Source organism: Halichoerus grypus, chromosome 6 (assembly GCF_964656455.1).
Source record: "Halichoerus grypus chromosome 6, mHalGry1.hap1.1, whole genome shotgun sequence".
Taxonomy (NCBI): Eukaryota; Metazoa; Chordata; class Mammalia; order Carnivora; family Phocidae; genus Halichoerus; species Halichoerus grypus.
Window position 1 is genome coordinate 104,779,026 of NC_135717.1, and position 21,799 is coordinate 104,800,824.

Here is a 21,799-nt window from a genome sequence, read left to right on the forward strand (position 1 = left end):
CAAATACATGTACGTTTACAAAGAAAGTTTTAAAATGCATCATAAGAATCACTTGAAAACTAAGGCCTCTTAATATTGTTTTAATGATAAAAGAACAAGATAATTGGTAGATTGTTAATGTAGACTTCTCTTATTAGAAGAGAAAGTTGCCATGTTTGAGTGTTAATTATAAGAAGAATTGTCCCACTTCTGCCATTGGAAAACTGGAACTTCATGGGAACACGCCATCCTGGGTATTATACCTCCTTATCATCGGTTCCTAGAGTGAACTCTGGCCCTGTTAGAGTGAGCCTTAAGGGATCAGATTAAGGGTTCTGTTCTTTGAAATAACGACTTTGTGACTTAAATACTCACTTTCCAAAGAATTTCACTGTAAGTCCATCAACTCATGTTGAGTTTGTACCTTCGAAACAATTTTTTTCCTCATGGGGATTACAGACCTGAAATGTTAGGTATTCCCATCATGGAGACATGTCTTTTCCTCTTACCAGGTTTTGTGGGTTTTTGGTTTTTGTTCTTCTTTACTATTTTAGCCGTATTAGCTTGTCAGCTACTATTGCTGACCTTTTAGAATTTTAGAGTCTTAATTAATATCCTATCTATTGGAGTCTCTAAGGACATAATTTTGTGTTCTTTTTGCCTCCCAAGAAAATGCAGTGGAGGTGAATTTAGAAAATTAACAACCATCTGGACATTATGAAGGAACAGACCTCCTTCTGCCTACATTTAACAGAATGGCAATTAAGAGGTATAGTAGCTCTAGTGGAGTATAGCTAAGACTGCAATTTTTTTAAAAATTGTTTTTAAGATACTCATTATTATGTACAGGAGATCTTTTTATCCTCTTGTAAGTGTTCAAGTTATCATGCATTATTACTTACTTAAAAGCAAGAAAACATCTGTGAACTGAAATTCTTTTATTTATCCATTGACCAGATATTTATTAAGCACCTGTTCTACTGTGGGAACTAAACTATGATGGCCTCCCTCCCCAAGGGGGCATACAGGTTTTAATAGGGAAAATGAGATTTATGCCAACAAATTACAGTAAAGGGCAATATGATACACATGCCGTCGAAGTCATTCAAAACATAAAGAGGAGTGAAATGTACCACAGTTGTTGTATGTAAAGCTTTCCATCTCTCTTACTTCTACTTATAGATAGGAGTAAATCCGTTTACCTCACTTGGAAATTCTCTGGCATAGAAAAGGTTGACATCCCCCAAATAGACGCATAGCCTAGGTTAGAGTCAAGTTTTCTAATTCTAATTCCTGGTTCTTCTCAATCAAAGCATATATTCAGACATTTCAAAAATGATTTATTTCTTGAACCATGAACCTTTTCATTGATTCAACGAAAGTTACTAAGAGCCCACTATATGCCCAGCACAGTGCTAGGTGGTAACCAATAAAGTTAAAGTAATGTTTGCTTTATTCTCTTATTCAGGTATTTTACTGCAAATTATTAGAAGAAGCAAATCGAGGCTCATTTCCAGCAGAGATGGTGAATAAAATCTTTTCTAATATTTCATCAATAAATGCCTTCCATAGTAAATTCCTATTGCCAGAGCTGGAAAAACGAATGCAAGAATGGTAAGACGAGTAGATGGCAAATGATATGTCTAAGGCAGTCACATTAGGTGCTGCGTTATTTGCTTTTAAATTGAAACAATAATGCTACACAGAGCTACAGCCAAACATTTGAGTTAAATTTTTACTGTAAAGACCACTGATAAGGAGTTGTGGTACATTTTTAGCTTTGATTGAAAAGGATTTCATCTCTGCTCTCCAAACTATCTTTTGATTAGTGGAGATGAGATATCAGGGGTAATCTGGAGCTTTAAAAACTCCATAGCATGTCTCTTTACTATGTGATTCCTAAACTCCCTCAAAAAGGTGCTGCTTCATTCTCTACCCATCTCATGGCAAGGTGATGAAGCACAGGGAGTGTGTAGAAAGTGATCACTTCATTTGGAGTCCTGTTAATTCACTTACTCTCTAAGAAATCTTAATGACCTGTTTCTGTATTTTGTACAGGGAAACAACCCCTAGAATTGGTGACATCCTTCAGAAATTGGCACCATTCCTTAAGATGTATGGAGAATATGTGAAGGGATTTGATAACGCTATGGAATTGGTTAAAAACATGACCGAGCGTGTTCCCCAGTTCAAATCAGTAGTTGAAGAAATTCAGGTAATTGGACCCTTTTGTTCAAGGCTATGAATTAGTTTTTCCATACAAATCATAAGGTCTTCTAGATCTAAAGTTCAGATTGAGACATCTTGTGAGGCCCTATATCTCAGGGGTTAGAGCACTGGTCTTCTAAATTGAGACATCTGTCGGAGACTGCCAAATTCCATGCTATTCTGAATTATGCAAAAATCATCTCTGCAAAATTAACATATTTATTGAGCACATGCTATGTGCTGAGCAGTAAAGTCTCTGTTTGCTTTTGAGTCTAGCTTTTATAAAGATCCACATAAATTTATAAAGTGAGTTCCCATTCAGGTCTATGCTTCTCTTGCTTTCTTTCGGAGGTTGAGATGATGGAATGAATATATAAATGAATATAAAGAATGATTGCCATAAACCCTGACATTCTGCAAACATTATTATTCTGGGTGTGTGTGTGTGTGTGTCACTTTATATATGTGTCCTGATTTTTTTTTTCCAATTTCACCAAACCTGGATAATACACTTTAATAACACCGTAGTAATTTCTATTTGATTCTCTAGTCAAAGTTGTTAATAACGTATTATTTGATAAAGTTTAAAAAATCAAAAAGGAATTCTTTGGATCACATAGGATTTTTGGGTGGGGATTCTGCTGCTCCTCTGTTTTCTTTTGTGCTATATAAATATTTCTTATTTTACCATTTCAATTCCTCTAAATTTTAAAACTGTTTTTCATTTTTTTCCTACTATTTGTTGGGGGAATTATAATATGCATCTTAATTTATCACAGTCTACTTCAGATTAATACTAACCTTAATTCTGGTAAAAATACAGGCATTTTGCTCCATTGTAGCTCTGTTCCTCCATGCCCTGTGCTTTTAGTCTCCTATATATTCCCCTTGTAGGTTTTAAATCCAGTAATACAGTGATATAATTATTATTTTATATAATTTTATGTCTTTGGAAGAAGGGAGGATATAAGAAAATATATCTATAAATGTATTAACCCATATATTTATCATTTCTGAAGTAAGTTCCTTTCCACATAAAATGATGTGTTTCTCGTAAGGCAGAGATTGGATAGCAACAAATTTTCTTGGTCTTTGTTTATCTGGGAATATCCTTATTTTTTCTACACTATTGAATTGTGTTGCTGGATACAGAATTCTTGGTTAATAGTTTTGTTTTGTTTTGTTTTGTTTCAGCAAAATGAATGTCATTTCACTGTGCTCTGTCCTCTATTGTTTTATATGGGAAGTTAGGAACTGTATTGATATTTCCTGTATGTGATGAATTGTTTTTCTCTTGCTGTTTTCAAATTTATCTCTTTGCTTTTGTCTTTCAACAATTTGAATAAGGTGTCAAATGTGACTCTTTCTATATTTATCTTGCTTAGGGTTGAATTTTTTAGATGTATAGGGTTTTTTAATCAATTTGAGAAGTTTTCAGCCATTATTTCTTCAAATAATTTACTCCAATTACACGTATGTTGGTATTCTTGTTATTCTACAAGTTTCTGAGATGATTCATTTTTCTTCAATCTTTTTTCTGTTCTTCAGATTGTATCATTTCTATTAATCTTTCTTTGAGTTCATTGATTTTTTTTTTTTCTCCTGCCGTCTGGAATCTGCTGTCGCGTCCCAGTGGTGCATTTTTCATCTCAGCTCTTGTGCTTTTCAACTCCAGAAATTCCATTGGTCCTTTTTATAATGCCTGTTTCCTCCTTGGAAATTGCTATTTGTGCATTCATTGTTATTATACTTTTCATGTTTTTCAAATACAATTTCCTTTCATTCTTTGAACATTTTTATAATGGCTACATTGAAGTCTTTGCCAGCTACATCCAGTATCTGTGTTCATAGACAATTTCTTTTGATTGCCTTTTTTCAGTTTAGTAAATAGTAACAGCTTACTATGTCTTTGAATGTCTCATATTTTTTTTGCTGAATATTGGACATTTTAGATAACCTATTGTGGCAACTCTGGATTCTGATTTCCCCCACTGAAAGAGGCTTTGGTTAGTTTTGTTTGTTTAGTAACTTGCTTAGACTCAATCTATAAAATCTGTCTCTCCTCTGGTGTGCAGTTGCCAATGTCTCTACTCAGCATATGGTTTAATATTCGTGTGTGTGTATATGTGATCCCAGCTTTCTAGGCATTGCCCCTCTGTCTGTGTAGGTTAAGGGTCAAACAGTTATTGAACAGAGATGACTAAACTACCTAGAGCCAGTAAACTGTCTCCTCCTGATGGACCTATGCATAGGGGAACGCATTTAAAGATCAGACCATTTTCAAGTCCACTGGACCCTTTTACATCTCCTGTCTGCATGTTCATAGCCTCAGGGTGGCCCAGAGGGTGTGCTGGCTTAAGCTCTCATCTCTCTCTGCTGATCATTCACACAGCCTCAGCCAAGAATATTATTATCTAACCTCCCATCTCCAACCACAGCTTCAGGCTAGTAGAGCCATTGGTCTTCCCCACTTGCCCACCTTCACTTTCACTGACAGTGTTGCTGGGTGTGTGCATTGCCCACACTCCAAATCTAATGAGCCCTCAACTTTAGCAGAGACACTGCCAGTCCTCACAGCCAGTCCCACCCAAACTGAACCTTCCAGTCATTGAATCTTCATTTGCTAGGGGAGGAATGGGTGGGACCACAGGCCGGAATGCCACAAATTCTCACTGTTCTTACCCAAAGGTCAACAGTTTTTAAAGCATAAACGCTTTTCAGATTGTTCTGTGCCTTTGGTCAATTTCCAGATGGCTGAAATGGTTGTTTTATCAGTTTTATCCAGCTTTCTAGTTGCTTTTTCCAGGGAGGATTTTGCCAGTCTCCTCCCTCAGCCATAGACAAAAGTCCTTCCTCTTTCCATTCACTTTTTTTCTTTTTCTTCTCTCACAATTAAGCACTCATCTACCTTTCTGAACTCTGGCTCCTTTGATTCTTTTACTAGCCCCTTTGGCTTAAACTGTAATGTGGACAGAGTACAGGGTTGATTGACTGCTCGTGTTCTTCTTGGCCTTCACACCCTCATGTTCCTGGGCCTTTAGCCATCATGTCCTACAGATGCCTCTAGGGTCATTGTTTCTAATCATTTCCTACCTCTAAACTGTCATAGTGCATTGGGAATCAATCAACTAAGTTTAATATTCGGCCGCTTAGTCACTGAACTTCAGAAGACTCTAACTTCTCTGAGCCACAGTTTCTTCATGTAAAAATGTGGAGATCAGTAATATTTTCCTATATTTCCTATACATATAATATATAATAATATATATATTTCCTACACACATATACAATAGATTTTTTGGAGAAAGTCAAATGAAATGACTAACCTTATATCATTAGTATTTTATACTGTAGTAAAGAAAGCTATTATTTCTTCAGCTTCCATGTTGATTTCAGGCTCTTTATACATTTTTTTCCTGGTCTACACCATAACTTCCAAACTAATTTCCCCACATCTCCCTAAAGCCACACTGCAGTAAGTTAATCTTAATATATCTCAGATCTAACGATACTACTCTCCTGCATGAAAACCTGCATTTGATGAAGCAAGTCTAAACTCAGCTTGACTTATTACCCCAGATTACCTTTTCTTCCTCATCCCGTGTGTGTGTGTGTGTGTGTGTGTGTGTGTGTGTGTGTGCCCACTGCCTTTGGCCTGTTCTCCATGGTCCCTCTTTGGGCACTTGTCCCTTGGTTGTCTTCCCTTCCCACCAGAGGCTGCCCTCATCAGAGTTCATGTCCAATGCTCTCTTGTCTGTGAAGGCTTTAGTTTCTTGTTTGCTTTGAATGCAAACATCATGTCTTAATACAACTTTTATACCTGACAGTGCCTTGATCATGGTATGAGTTCAATAAGTATTTTAACGGGATTCTTCATTTGTTTAATATGAACAAGAACACATCTTATTTTTCAAATAATCTTTTCCCTGTCTTATGTTAACAGTTTATTAAAAATATAAGGGCTGTAGGGCGCCTGGGTGGCTCAGTTGGTTAAGCGACTGCCTTCGGCTCAGGTCATGATCCTGGAGTCCCTGGATCGAGTCCCACATCGGGCTCCCTGCTCGGCAGGGAGTCTGCTTCTCCCTCTGACCTTCCCCCCTCTCATGTGCTCTCTCTCATTCTCTCTCTCAAATAAATAAATAAAATCTTTAAAAAAAAAATAAGGGCTATAGACTCAATTTTGCTGTAAGAAAAGGAGATCTATTTACAGAGTTCAGTTTCTAATGGAAAAGACTGGCATGGCCTAATGAAAAACTAAAATTTTGTGAGAGATAATAAGATGCTCAGATCTTGTCATTCTTCTATGTGGAGTCTTTTTTAAGTTCAAAAGAAATGACATTTATGGTAGCCTTATTATTAAATAGTTTCTGCTGAGTCCAAAGTCATGTAATACTGTTGTGCTTGTGAACCTCATTAAATATATGCATCTTTTAAAAATCTCTGGAGTATGATTCAATAATGTGACCACACAAACCCTCCTAGTGACTAATTGAAGTGGTTGCCAGCAATCTGGAATTTTCTTCCTTAAAATTCTGCTTGATTTTTCTTTCTGTTCTTAGACTAGATTGGTGGGCCTCAAACTTTAATGTTGTAAGAATCTGGGATATTTTAAAATGCATGTTCGCAGGCCTTAGCCTCAGAGATTCTGGTTTCATAGATTGGGAAAGGGTTCAGAATTTGCATTTTTAATAGTGCCTTAGATCGATCTAATGCAAGTGTCCACAGACCACACTTTGTAGGGAAATACTGTCCTTGATGAAAGTTCTGTATGACAGTGAGTTTTTAGATGGGCCAATTTCATTTTTAAATCTTTCTTCAAAAACCTTTCTCATTGTAGAAACAGAAGATCTGTGGGAGCTTGACTTTGCAGCATCACATGCTAGAACCTGTTCAGCGGATTCCCCGGTATGAGATGCTCCTGAAGGACTACCTAAGGAAATTGCCCTCTGATTCTCCCGACTGGAATGATGCTAAAAGTAAATGCTTCTCTCCCGCCCCCTTTCTATTATGGGGTAATCAAGTGACCTGGCAGCCTTGTGGTTAAAGAGCAAGATACGTCTCACAGCCAATTTAGTAAAATATTGCTGCCAAAAAATAACCTCACTGGAAATTGTCATCAACATCTCAATTAGGCAAGCCCTTCTGAGCCCAAATCACAGGTTTAGAGCAATGCAAATCACATTTCTCATGCTGATTTCACGTTAATCATTAACTCAGAAATCTGAAACTATAGTCTTAGAGACATCTGGAATAGCAATACACAATTACCTTCTCACAGGAAGAATACAACCATTCAGAATTACTGGTGCTGCTGGTTAATTAGATAGGTTGATGCATACCAGAGAGCTAAAATGACATTTACTGTGTAAAAATAACCTAAGCAAAGTTGACTCTACCTACCCTAAAAGAGAAGAGAAAATGATGCTTTGTAGTGTCAGTTAACATTTTCCCGGGAAAATTTTACTCCCGTTCTTCTAGCTATTTTCTATTTTTTCTTTAGATCTTAACGAATGGGTTTTTTTAAGGCTCAGGAGTTTCAATACTTTAGCTTTCTCATGTACTTTTTTTTTTTTTTAAAGATTTTATTTATTTATTTGACAGAGAGTGACACAGCGAGAGAGGGAACACAAGCAGGGAGAGAGAGTACAAGCCGGGGTGGTGGGAGAGGGAGAAGCAGGCCTCCCACCGAGCAGGGAGCCCAACGCCGGGCTCGATCCCAGGACCCTGAGATCATGAACTGAGCTGAAGGCAGACACCCAACAACTGAGCCACCCAGGCGCCCCTCTCATGTACTTTTTAAAAAAAAAAATCAAAGCATATGACTCTTGATCCTAGGGGTCATAAGTTCAAGCCCCTCATTGGGTGTATAGTTTACTTTAAAAAAAAAAAAAATTTATAAGGGGGCAGCTGGCTGGCCCAGCCAAAAGAACATGTGACTCTTGGTCTAGGGGTCATGAGTTCAAGTCCCACTTTGGGTGTATAGCTTACTTTAAAAAAAATTTTTTTTAATTAAAAAAAAAATAAATCAAGTAACTGAAGGGTAGAATACAAGTTTAAGGGATAGAAATGGCTTAGTGTCAAGAACTAACTGTGCTGCTGTACAATCTTGAAACATTGGTACTTTGCTAGTAATTTCTTGTCTTTATTATAAGTGTACCCAGGTAAGAGATGAGGAGCACAGAATACAGTCTTTCGTCTTGGCAGCCTGGGTCTTTTTTTTGAACAGAGGCTTTCTCTGATACATTTCTCCTACCACCCAAGTGAGTCAACGACCACAGGAACTTCTCTACTTCCCTTTCCCCCTTTACAGTTTAGAATTATCCTGACTTGACTTTTTCCACTTTCCACTTCATGCCCACTTCCCACTCATCTGGGCTGCATGGCTGGTTTTGGTGGCAGAACTAGTGGTAGGACTGAAGGTGGGATCACCACTGCTACTCCTCCAACTGCTGATCCCAGGTTATTTTATTTCTGTCTCCCTCTACCTTGGATCCTCTAGGGAATGCACAGAATTGCCCCCATCAGGATAGTCCTCCAAAGTCTAAATAAAAATTCAGTTTCTTCTATACTCAAAGACTTAGACTTGCCCTAAGCTGGCAGTGTCAACAATGAGAAGGTTAACAACGCTGTAGGGTATTTTATTACTCTCTTTGGTTGCCGATTGCTCCTTAAACTAAAATTGTAAGGAAATCACAGAGGTGCTCTTAGAGACCCAAAGTAGAGGAGGACGCAACAAAAGTGCATCTGTTCAGCCATGGAACAAAGAAGACAGAGTATTTGGTCTAGAAGTAATGAGGTTGTTGCGGTAACGGAATTAATCAGGCCGGTATTCATAAGATAGAAAAGAAAGAGCAGGTCATGATTTAGGATTGAGAGCATTCCCTGGGGTTGATCCAGCAGGAGGCCTCAGCCTCCACAGCTCTTCACCAGCGGTGCTGGAGCTCCTACCTTGCCCTTACTAGATGGTTCCCATTCCCATCTCTCCTACCACCTGCTCAGCAACAAAACCTTCCATCAGCATTGGCATCAGTGGATTCCCCCTCACCTGACCAAGACTAGAACTGTGAGTGTGTTTTCCCAAAGAAAGTTGGTTATGCTTGGTGGTTAATTTGCTCATAAAACTCATAAAACAGTATTCCTGCTGAAATGTTGTAGAACTTTGAACCAGAAGATGTAGGTGTCCCAGTGTGGCCCCACAGTATCATAGTTGTGTGACCTTAACCAAGCCACATCACTTGCCATTTGTTTCATCTGCCAAGTGGAGCTAGCTCATGGACTCTCCATTCGAGGTTGTGTAAGAATGAAGCGACATAGGGGTGCCTGGGTGGCTCAGTCGTTAGGCATCTGCCTTCGGCTCAGGTCATGATCTCAGGGTCCTGGGATCGAGCCCCGCATCGGGCTCCCTGCTCGGCGGGAGGCCTGCTTCTCCCTCTCCCACTCCCCCTGCTTGTGTTCCCTCTCTCGCTGTGCCTCTCTCTGTCAAATAAATAAATAAAATCTTTAAAAAAAAAAAAAAAAGAATGAAGTGACATAATATATATGAAAGTGTCTGGCAAAGTGCCTTTTACCAGTCTAGTGTACATGTATTTGTTAATTTTGAAGGTTCATTATATAGGTCATCTGTATAGTTGTGTATGACTTATTTACAGGGAAATGTCCTTCATGTTCCAAGTAATCTGCTTACAAATCAACTTGTTAAAGTATCTGTTTTGTAGATGGAAATTGCCCCTGCTTTTGATGTCAGATGTGGTCATCGGTCTCGGATTTCTTCTTATTGTAGTATATGTTATTCAGCTCTTTAGTAGCATAGAAAAAACAAAACACATTTATTTAATTTTCTTTTTTCCCATTTAGAATCACTTGAAATTATATCTACAGCAGCAAGCCATTCTAATAGTGCAATAAGAAAAATGGTAAGTGTTTTTCAAAGGAGATGGGAATCTTCTAGTTAGATAATTGTCAGTAACATAACCTAATATTATCTGCAGGTTTGGACAAAAACAAATTGATACTGGTGAACAAAAAAGATTCTTTATTAAATGTTTAGTGTTATGTGGAATAATCCTCTCCCCTCTTCTCCTAGGTTTCAATTTGCTCATAACTGACACATTTTATACCAAATTTATGCTTAGTCCCAGTCCCTTCTGAACTATCCAGATTTTAGCTAAGGTCATGGTATTATTAAAGCCACTAGGGTAAAACCTCCCTTTATTTGGTCTTGCTGTGTTTTGTTTTAATTTCCTAGGAGAACCTAAAGAAACTCTTAGAGATTTATGAGATGTTGGGAGAGGAAGAAGACATTGTAAATCCTTCAAATGAACTAATAAAAGAGGGACAGATCCTCAAACTAGCTGCTCGGAACACATCAGCACAAGAACGCTACCTTTTCTTAGTGAGTATTATAGTGTGAGCCGGTCACATAAGAATAATTCATAAATGTTGTTCTGTACATCTTGGAAAAGTAGGATCCTTGCTTCCTCACCAAAGCAATTCTGTCCGACCTGGTTTAATTAACACTGTTAGGGGAAATTCCTTCGTAACTAAAACTTGTTCTTTCAAGGACACAAATCTTAAAGTATTTTAAAAATATTTTTCTGTGTACTTACCACGTGTCAGTTACCTTAGTAACACACAACTGAAGACAATTTAAACTGTCCATGATGATCTTAGCTATCAGTGTGGGGGGAGGTATGATATGTTTTCTCAAATTTTCCTTGTTTCAGATTCACTCTTCCTTTCGTTCTTATAGGCTAATGGGTACCACTTTCTGACCAGAGTTCTCTTCCTAGTTCTCTCTGATCACCACTTTTGATCTTTCCAATTTGAGGAAATGTATCCTCAAGGTTGTGAAGTTTGTGCCTAAAATATCTCTGTGAAAAGTGTGTGAGTTTGCCATGTAGTTCCTTTTCACTGGTTGGTCCCTGTCCCTTCCTTTACTTCCTGGAAATGACATTTAGTCTGCGGCTTATCTCAAATGTAAGAGCTTTTCCTGGGGCATCCAGGCCATTATGTTTTTAGTCTCTGTTAATTCCAGTTCCTTTCTGTATCTATTGGTATAATAAGAATCACAGTAATAGCTAACATGGAGTAACAATAAGGTAACACTGAGTAATAGCTCAGTAAATGTTAGCTATTGTCAGGATTGTTATTAGAGGCACAGAAACAGAGACACATTGGTCATGAGGCTGACTTTGTGCTGCAAGGCAGTCCTCCCACCAGCCATAGTATGAGTTTAACTGGGGGCTTATAGGTTTTCATTTTCTGGTTACAGCCTCCAAGGAAAACTTACAGGGACTAAATATCATGCATAGGGGTGTTCAGTATCTCTCATTTTTCAAAAAGAACATTTGGTTACCATATACCTAGCTGTTCTCCCGAGTTTGTGTAACTCAAGAAAATTGATGGGGCACTTGGGTGGCTCAGTCGTTAAGCATCTGCCTTTGGCTCAGGTCATGATCCCAGGGTCCCGGGATCGAGCCCTACATCGGGCTCCCTGCTCCGCAGGAAGCCTGCTTCTCCCTCTCCCACTCCCGCTGCTTGTGTTCCCTCTCTCGCTGTGTCTCTCTCTGTCAAATAAATAAAATCTTTAAAAAAAAAAAATTGAAAATATATGTCTACACAAAACATGTTTATGAATGTTTACAGCAGAATTATTCGTAGTAGGCAAAATATTTGGACGTATGGATATAGTGGTATATCTATGCAATGGAATGTTATATGTCAATAAAAAAGAAGAGAATATTGGTACATGCTACATGGATGAACTTTGAAAACACTGTGACAAGTGAAAGAAGCCATTCACGAAAGCCCATACTGTATGATTTCATTTATATACAATGTCCAGAGTAGGCAAATGCAGAGAGGCAGGATGTAGGTAGTGGTTGCCTGGGGCTGGTGGGGAAGAGGAAATGGAAAGAGGGTTTCCATTTGGAGTCATGAAATGTTCTGGAATTAGAAAGTAATGATGACTGCACAATTTACAACTGTATTAAACCACGAATTGTACATTTTAAAAGGGTAAATTTTATGTTATATGAATTACGTCTCAATAATTTTAAAAAATATATAGATGTTGTCCATATAACTGTAAAAATCTTCATTTGAGCTCAACAAAAGTACTTCACCTCTCAGAGGTTATGTAAAGCAAGGATTATGATGTCCTGTCAGGGTTCAGAGGTCTATTTATTTGAAATACAGGTTTTGTTATTCAGGTGTTGGGAGGCCACCAGATCGGGAGACAGTTGCCATGAGAAACATCGTTATACTCACAGATTCCCAAAAGGAGAGACATGCCATACCTTGGGGGTTACCTGAGAAAGCAGCAGGGTCCATAAGGGGCAGAGGGAGCAAGCAGAAAATGTGAGCAAGAGCCTTTATTGTGGGTTCAGTGAGAAGGAATGGGCAAAGCAGCATAAACAGGCTTAGGATTTGCTAGTTTAAATAATTCCATCAGGCTCTGGGGTACCGGGGCTGTTGTCTGGTACCTGGCCCTGAGGGGTGAGGGCAGGGGAATACTGGCCCAGGAAGAGCTCAAGAAAGGAGGCAGTGGGGGTTGGACTCTGGATGGGTTGCTTTCCATATGAAAGGCATGCTTGCAGGTGAGTCATTTACTACTTATAGGAAGTGGGTAACCCTAAGAGGGACAAGTCCCTCCATTGTCAGCAAAGCCCCAAGATGTCAAAGCATCAAAAATACAGATTAAAAAGACATACTTAATGTACTATTTTGGGCAAAATGCATAGGAGTTAATGTCTTCCCTTTGCCTTTACCCTTCCTTTAGGTGCTTAGGTAGTGCTCCTTTCCCCTCTTCTGGATTATATTATAGTTTCAGTAGTTAAGTTTCTAGCTCTGTGTCTTAACCAATTGCCTGGGTTTAATTTTCACATTTGAGAATTATTCTGGAAATAGTTTAAGGTTGAACACCTTGTTGCAGAGCCAAATTAAGCAGCTATTTGGAGGGCAGATGGCAAAGAGCCTTGGGGGAATACAGCCATAGTGACTTTGAAGAAAGGACCCATCTTGTTCCAGTTATTATGAGCTATCAAACCTCTCTTGTCATTGCCTCCCGGGATAACAGAGTCCTAGAGCAGCAGTTACCGGAAAGCCGCATTCGTCTTGTGAAGACCATCTTAGAAGCATTTCTGTAGGTCCATTCTAGTAATCCCTGCACGCCTCCCGCCTCCACCCCCTGCACTGTCCTTGTCAAACACTCTCTTCACAACACGCTTTTCTTCCGATAGAACATCTTGGTTTTTTGTGTATAGAAACTTCAGAAGTACCGTTTTTATTTTTCTCTGTCTCTAGGAACAAAATGAGGGCTAGTTTTCTGTATCCTACTCTGGTGATCTTACATTTCTCTAAAAAGCCAAATTGCATGTAGAATCTGATTTCAACCTGGAGCTGACCTTCACGTGTTTGCTCATTTGCTTGCCTCCACACCATGCTTTTTTCAATTACTGCAGGATACTTTGTTGACTAAATTAAATAACCACACCTGACATCTGAAAGTTTAAAAAAAAAATCCGCAAATTATCCTGTAGAATGACCCAAGAGATTTTATTCTTGGCCCTTTGTTGTTCTCGTCTTTATTTCCTTATAGCTTGACAGATTTCAGTTTTTCCCCCTTGACTCATTTAAACTTTGAATACAGAGCAGGCAGTGGAAGTTTTCTGCAACCATGTACTTTTACAAACTTTAAAAAAACTTTAATGAAATTGTCTCTGGTGAAACATGACATTGAATTGTTTCACTCAAATATTTCAAGACCCTTGAAATAAGTAATTGAGGACCACTGGAGATCAGGAAGGGGGACTCCCCCTGTGCTTTTAATAAAATTGGGGCTAGCTTCTAGCGTAGCACTTTCAGAGCTTGCTCCACCAGCCAGAGATCACATGTCTGTAACTACTTCTGGCCATGGATAAAAAGCCATCTCCTGCACTGAAAGGGAAAGCCATCTACTTGGTCGTGCAGTTGTTCTGACTTCCTCTCTGAGCACTGGCGGAAACCCACACAGAAGGTGATCGTGGCTTTTGCCCCAGGAGCAAGGTTCACAGAGGGAACAGAAGGCATCTACTGCTTTGTAAACAATATTTTATATCCTTATGCTCTTACTTTGACCTCTAGGAAGAAGAAAAATGGTATTTATTGATTTGCAGTAGATTGTGATATGAATTATATAAGGTCAATAAATAGTTATTGAGTGTTTAGAGTGTAAAGTCCCACTTAGGAAGCATCTGTAATCGGGGAAGCATAATCCTGCAAGCATAAAATGGAAAGAGAAACATATCATTTATAAGATAGTCTGTCATCTTGTATGAGTGTCACCACAAAAAACAAATGCCTAGAACTTCCATATTCATGGACTATGTTTCTATAAAATAACAAGACTTTGCTGAATTTTATAAAGTGAACTTAAGTACAAGTATCAGATAACTCAGAAATTTTATGCTGTAACATTACATTTGTCACTCAGTTTGCAGAAACATGAGGTGGTGGTTGCCATCTTGAAAGTTGAGTCTTGTGGCACCTGGGTGGCGCAGTTGGTTAAGTGTCCAACTCTTGATTTCAGCTCAGGTCATGATCTCAGGGCCGTGAGATTGAGCCCCACGTCAGGCTCTGTGATGGGCATGGAGCCTGTTTGGGATTCTCTCTGCCTCTGCCCCTGCTCACACGTGCTCTCTCTCTCTCTCCCCCTGTCAAATAAATAAATTTTTAAAAAAGAAAGAAAGTTGAGCCTTGTGCATGTTGGTTGCTGCTCTGCAGCACTACTCACAGCCTTGACCAAATCCCCTTCTGAGAAGGCTTCATACAAGATAGGGAAAAAATGTTAACAGGAACAGTTAGCAGCAAGCTGTTGCCTTAATCAAACTGGGATGGTGATGAGAGCCTTTCAGAGTGTTTTCAAATCCCTGAATCCTATGTACTGCAGTGAGGCTGGAGATTGCCACACTTAGAACGCAGTGGACAGTTGATGATAGGTCTTTAGGGTTCTCTTCTAGAAATGTAAATGTGAAATGCTAAAGTGTATTTATTACCCTTTTATTTCTATGGTATCCAGTGAGGAAATGAAATTTATGACACTGGTTACAGGAACTTGCAAAATAACATACAAGGAACAACAGATAAGAAATTTGCTTTCAGAATGAGTACAATGGGCAGTGTCACATAAACCAGTGGAAATGTTTTAAAAGTCCATCCACATCTCTCTTCTTGATGGCTCTGTGGAGCCAAACAGAACCTGGCAGAACAGGACATTTTTCTGGATTTAATTCTCTGAATAACCAGTGACTTTTATAGATAATAATCCTGAGACATGAGAGGTTACGTAGTGCACAGTTTAAGTCCCCAGTTATTCTTGTCTTTGAAAAATATATGTAACTCTAGAAGCAGTGTCAGATATGTAACTCTAGAAGCAGTGTCAAATATGAAGGAGGAAGAAGATAAGTATGGACCTTCTTTAGGAATCCACCTACACATTAACCTAAGTATTTAGCCTTTCCTCCTTTTGTATGTTTCAGTGTGTTCAAAAGTGAATTAAATGTCTCCCCAAACTTACTGTTTGGTTCTGACTAGCAGGGATTGTTCATTGTTGACTAGAAATGGGGCATGATACATTATTTGATTCAGTTTCAAAATAAAGTCCTTCATTTTAAAAGGAAATCTGGTAAAGAAGATCTTTAAAAACTTTTTGCTAAAATAGATGACTTTTTATTCATTTTTTTTTAAAGATTTTATTTATTTGACAGAGACACATCGAGAGAGGGAACACAAGCAGGGGCAGTGGGAGAGGGAGAAGCAGGCTTCCTGCTGAGCAGGGAGCCTGATGCGGGGCTCAATCCCGGGACCCTGGGATCATGACCCAAGCTGAAGGCAGACACTTAACAACTGAGCCACCCAGGCGCCCCAATAGATGACTTTTCTATCCATACATGACAAATTCTTAAGATATAGGCCAATAAAAAACAGTAACTTAGTTTATTACATAGGGTTTAGTGTGCTAACCCCACATGTTCTAAACTAATAACTTGATTTTTTTTTTAAACTTAATACTAAACACACTGGCAAAAATAATTGTTAAATAATACTCATTTCCTCTACTAGCTATTGAAGACTTGCTTTGTAAGACACAACAATTAGAAATTTTCTTGCCTAAGGGCTTCAGCTTATATAGTTAAGAACTTCAATTCCTGGTATATGGAAAGTCCTTAATAAATTGTTGCTGAACAATTTTAATTGAACTAATTTTCTTCATAGTACAAAATGATGATTGGTTTACTTAAGTATCAATTAAATATTATGAACCAATAAAGGGAAATATGTTATAAGTGTTACAGTAAGGTAATTCTGATACAAGCATAAAAATCTCAATATAATATTTAAATAATCTTGCTCACATAGGGCGTATGATATTCCCTGGGAATTCCTTGGAATTTTTGTCTAGGACTACTTGTAATACTGGTCGCTTCCTTCTTTCTTCTTTGTTTTCCTATTTACTGATGTGTGCTCTGTGTCCTTGCAGTTCAACAACATGTTGCTGTACTGTGTACCAAGATTCAGCTTGGTGGGCTCTAAATTCACAGTTCGAACCAGGGTTGGCATCGACGGAATGAAAATTGTGGAGACTCACAATGAAGAATATCCACATACTTTCCAGGTATCTGGAAAAGAGAGAACATTGGAACTGCAAGCCAGGTGAGAGAAGCCTTCCTATCACACAGCTTTACGAAAGCATCAGAATGAGTTGTAGGACAGAATAATTCTGAGGATCTTTCCCAAGTGAATACTATAGACCTCTGGGAATCTGGTTGGACATAAGAAACACAATCTCTTAAAAGGCAGGAATTATGTTATCCTTTTTGATTCCTTCATAGTGCCTAGAGAGTAGTTTTCAGATAGTAAGAATTCAGTAGATTAAATTGACTCTTCAGATTTGCAAGGTGCTCAGAGAATGAAGTGGTTGTGTTCAAGCCAGAGTTTTGAGTCTTGTAGGAAAGGTTCTCCCCTAACCCTTCCTCCCTCCACCCTTCCTTTTGGTGCACAATGTTTATTGATGCTTTCTATCCCATGCTAAATGTTGAAGCATTAACTGTCAGTCCTTCAGCGGCTCTGCATTCATGTGACTTATTGCCGCTTTGATGGAGAGGATTTTCAGAGGAGGCAGAGTAGAAAAGGTAATGATTCTGCCATAGTTGGAGGATACAGGAAGGCGGCCATTTGGGGTTATAGTGGCCTCTAGAAACCAGGACTTCTGGAAGGGGTGGTTCTTTATAAGCTTTGTTGAGTTGGAAAGAAGGGCTGGGGTTCTGGCATCCCTCTGCTTAACATAACAATGTTTGGAAAGAAAAAAACCGTGAGAACCACTACAGTGGCTCATAGCTACCTCGTATGTGAACCTCTGGAAGATAGAGTGCTGTCAGGTTTTGAAATATCTACCTTAGAAGACTGCCCTCCATTTATCCTACAAAGGCATATCGTGAAATATGGGAACCTTCAGAAGGTCACAGATCAGAGGGTTTAGGTACCAGTCTTGACTCTGATGGTTCTGATACCCTAGAATCTGGAGACTCAGAGAGCAGTTCTGTTCCTTTTTGTTCTCTTGCACCAATAGCATATGGTTCTGGCTGGCTCAGATGAATTCATCCTGGATATTTGTACTTAGTAACTGTATAAAAGTTTGAAGTTCAGACTTTTAAAAGAGAATAATTCATTTTAGCAGGAATCTGTGCCCAGGGAATTATGGAATTGGTGAAATTACAGTTAAGGGAGATAGGGCTGGTACATTTTGAAGAAGTAGCCCTTTGATTTCCCACAGAAAATCTATACTGAACCTGCCATTACTTAGGGAGCTGCCAGGCGACTGCTCCTACGGATTAGAAGGTGGCATTTCAAGCATAAGTTAAAAGTGTAGAGGACTTAGCTTTGAATGGCATGGCTTTCCTACCTCATGGTGAAATTTAGCCCCAACCACCAAACTGAAGGAAGAATGTATTATGCTGTGCTCAGAGGCTCCTGACCTGAGTCCTCAGTGCTTGACTCACTGAGCGATTGGTTCTGGCAACAGGGAGGACTCATCAATAGTTCTGACCATCAGAGAAGTCTTCATGGCAGAAGAATGAAGACATTGCTGCTGTGAAATCCAGCATACTTCCAAATCTGCAAACCTGAGAGAGGTGTTGAAACAGCAAAAGAGAGATTATCAAGGTTTGGGGGGTTGCCAAAATGGAAACCCCAGCTGTGCATTAGCAGGTTGGCCTATTTTCTCTTCAGGGTAGGGCTGATGCATGAGGAATTTTCTTAAGTACAGGCAATAATCACTTTGTAAAGTTCCAGTATGCAGGATTGGATACATTTCAATTGATACCAAAAACAGTCATTTTTCCTTAAATTTCTTATTCCCCTAATCTCATTGCTATAGTTATGATTATATGGTGAATTGAAGAGCTGAATTAAGTGATTACTTTTCATCTAGTCTATGATTCTTTCTAGAATAAGGACAAACATTGAAAGTCTCAGAACATCAGAGTGTTACAGGGATTACACGGAGCCCAAAGTTGGGTATATATTTGGAGATGTTTAAAGATCATTCACTTCAGAAGCCACCTGGAAAAAAAATGGGTTCTGCTTTTCTTGCTAAATGAGTCAGCCTGAAGACTGACCTCTTACACTCTGCATCCTCTTTTGTATTTAAAAGAATATTAAGCATTCTGTCTTGTATACTTTTTATGTAATGGCTTTATATTGCTAAATGAATTAAAAAAAACCCATAGTAATAAGTAAATTAGAGGAGTAAAAATTATGCCATGACTTGAGAAAGTAAAACAAAAAGCATTAAAGTCTTGTCAAGTTTGTTTGCATTTAAAAGACTAGAAGCAGCTAGGAAATAACTGTGATTCCAGAGCAATGGAACTGATTTTACCCAGGCAGGGCACTGAAGTAGAGAGAAATCTCTTTTGAGGGGCAAGGTTGAAACCCCACCCCGCCACTAAGGCTCTTGGTCCAAGGATCCCCAGGTGAACAATAAGCAGAATCTTCCATTTGGTGGCACAGACTCCAGCAGCATTCTTGGCACATCATGATGCTCAAGAACAAATCTGCTGGAAAGATGGATGATGTCACAGGAGCAGAGCTCCTGCCAGACTCACGCATGTGTGATACCTGTGGGAGCGAGGCATGCAACGTTCAGGCTGGAACTCAAACTTAGCCCTAGCCTACCAAACACATGCAAACAGAGCCCACTCTTCTGGCATTCTTCAAAATTCTCCAGGTTGGAGATATAGCTCTGATGGGGACTTTTCTAATATACACTGTGACAGCAGCCCGCTATAGAAGCTACCTGCATGGGAGATGAAATAAAGAAAATTTGCCTCAGTAGGAAAGTAGAAGGCTTGACTATAGTGAAACTTCCTTCCTACAAGCATCTAAAATGTTTGCTTTGCTTTATCTGTAATAGGTTAAGTACGGTATTGCCCAAAGCTTTCTAGCAAAATTGTTTATCAAAGAAATGTTAAATAGCCCCCTAAGGCCTTACAAAGATATTTTAGATTCTAAAGGATAATTGTAATCTTTTCTAAGATGGGTTGTGACTAGTAGCCTTTGAAAGCCTCCTGTGTTTTCTTCCAAGGTGAATTGGAAGACTAATTGTATATCTGGTACAATGCTAAATTTGCAGTTACCTAACATATTGATTTAGATGATGGTTATTAAACTTAACATCAGGGCAATATATTAATGGAAGCTAAATATAACTCTCCCAGTCAAAAGTTATGTGTACCAAAGTGGATGGTCTAAAACATTATGTTTAAGGGGCTCCTGGGTGGCTCAGGTGGTTAAGCATCTACCTTCCTTCTCAGGTCATGATCTCCAGGTCCCGGGATCGAGCCCCAGATTGGGCTTTCTGCTCAGCGGGGAGTCTGCTTCTCCCTCTCCCACTCCCCTATGCTCACTCGCTCTCTCTCAAATGAATAAATAAAATCTTTTTTAAAAATTAAAAAAAAAAAAAAACTCTGTTTAAGAATTTATTTGTTCAGGGGTGCCCGGGTAGCTCAGTTGGTTAAGCATCTGACTCTTGATTTCAGCTCAGGTCCTGATCTCAGGGTCGAGAGACTGAGCCCCAAGTCAGGCTCCACACTGGGTGTGGATGCTGCTTAAGATTCTCTTTCCCCCTCTGCCCCTCCCCCGCTTTCTTAAAAAAAAAAAAGTATTTGTTCAATTGCCAGCAATTCTGTTTAATTTTTATTGTAACTCCTTCCTAGACATCCCTGGATTTTCCAGAAAGTTGGAACAACATTAAAGCATAGTTTTATTCATGAGGTGTAACTCGTTAATGTTCGTATTCACTTGAATTTTGTTTTGTTTTAGTTCTGAGCAAGACAAAGAAGAATGGATCAAGGTAAACCATATTTCTATTTTTTATTTTTGTTTTTTGGTAACCTTTGTATGTGTACACAAACATGCACATATAATAGTATACACATATTGTCATCAGAACAAGGTCATTTAATTTTTAAGATCATTCTTACATCATAGATGTTTGTTTGATGAAGCATTTTCATTAATTTGCATGTGATATTTTAATGTATGCTTTGAATCTCATTTATATTTTAGGCTCTTCAAGAGACCATTGATGCTTTCCATCAGAGACATGAAACCTTCAGAAATGCAATTGCAAAGGACAATGACATGCACTCAGAGGTTTCTGTAAGTTGAAATAAATTCTTTTCTCTTTGCAGTTGCAGATCTGTCTAATCATTTTCTTATCTTGCCTTTTCTCTTTGCAATGCTGGAACTGGCTATTTAGACAAAATCTCATTCTTTCTTACGTGAATACAATAGTGAGTGCCTTTTTATCCTGCTTAAACTTCTTTAAACCTTTTATTTCTTTTTCTAGGTCATGAGTTTCAAAGCATGATATGAGCAGTGTTGTCAAAATGCTTTTTAGTAAGTAAGTAAATAAATAGATGGAAATGACAGTTTTTTCTATTAAAATTGAATCCTTTTTAGACTGCTGAGCTGGGGAAAAGAGCTCCAAGATGGATCCGAGATAATGAAGTAACGATGTGTATGAAATGCAAAGAGTCTTTCAATGCACTGACAAGAAGAAGGCATCATTGTCGAGCATGTGGACATGTAAGTGAGATTTCTTAATGATCATGAAGGTTGCTAGTAACTAGGTAAGTGTTGTATAATCATCAAGTTTGAAAAGGCAAAAAAAAAAAAAAATCATTCAATAAATAAACCACCTAATTAATAAACTTAATTTTGATGACAGCTATGTGCAAAGCACTGTGCTGCTGGGTCCTGGAGAAAAAATGGTAAGCAAAATGATACCCTTCTTCACATAGCTTACATTCTAATGGAGAAAATAACCAAAGTCAAGTATACAGACAAACATTTCAAATTACTATAAAAACAATAAGGAGGCAATGAAGAAGTTAGAATGGAGAATAATGTTAATGAAGGAGGACTTGAAACCAATTTTACTTAGAAAAATGAAGCCCTGGGGCGCTTGGGTGGCTCAGTCAGTTAAGCGTCCAACTCTTGATTTTGGCTCAGGTCATAATCTCAGGGTTGCGGGATAGAGCCCCATGTCAGGCTCCGTGCTGGGCGTGGAGCC

General features: G+C 38.7%; 1 protein-coding gene across 10 annotated transcripts in view; it reads left to right on the forward strand.

Annotated features, from left to right (window-relative positions):
- FGD4 (FYVE, RhoGEF and PH domain containing 4) overlaps positions 1 to 21,799 on the forward strand; it is a 211,653-nt gene that overhangs the window by 175,821 nt on the left and 14,033 nt on the right. For all 10 annotated transcript variants that reach the window (XM_078075867.1, XM_078075868.1, XM_078075872.1 and 7 more), the window contains 9 exons: positions 1,448 to 1,593; positions 2,038 to 2,194; positions 7,025 to 7,163; positions 10,042 to 10,100; positions 10,433 to 10,579; positions 16,706 to 16,878; positions 20,545 to 20,575; positions 20,791 to 20,883; positions 21,187 to 21,312. In XM_078075867.1, the coding sequence (XP_077931993.1) occupies positions 1,448 to 1,593; positions 2,038 to 2,194; positions 7,025 to 7,163; positions 10,042 to 10,100; positions 10,433 to 10,579; positions 16,706 to 16,878; positions 20,545 to 20,575; positions 20,791 to 20,883; positions 21,187 to 21,312 (1,071 nt within the window). The remainder of the gene's footprint in view (positions 1 to 1,447; positions 1,594 to 2,037; positions 2,195 to 7,024; positions 7,164 to 10,041; positions 10,101 to 10,432; positions 10,580 to 16,705; positions 16,879 to 20,544; positions 20,576 to 20,790; positions 20,884 to 21,186; positions 21,313 to 21,799) is intronic.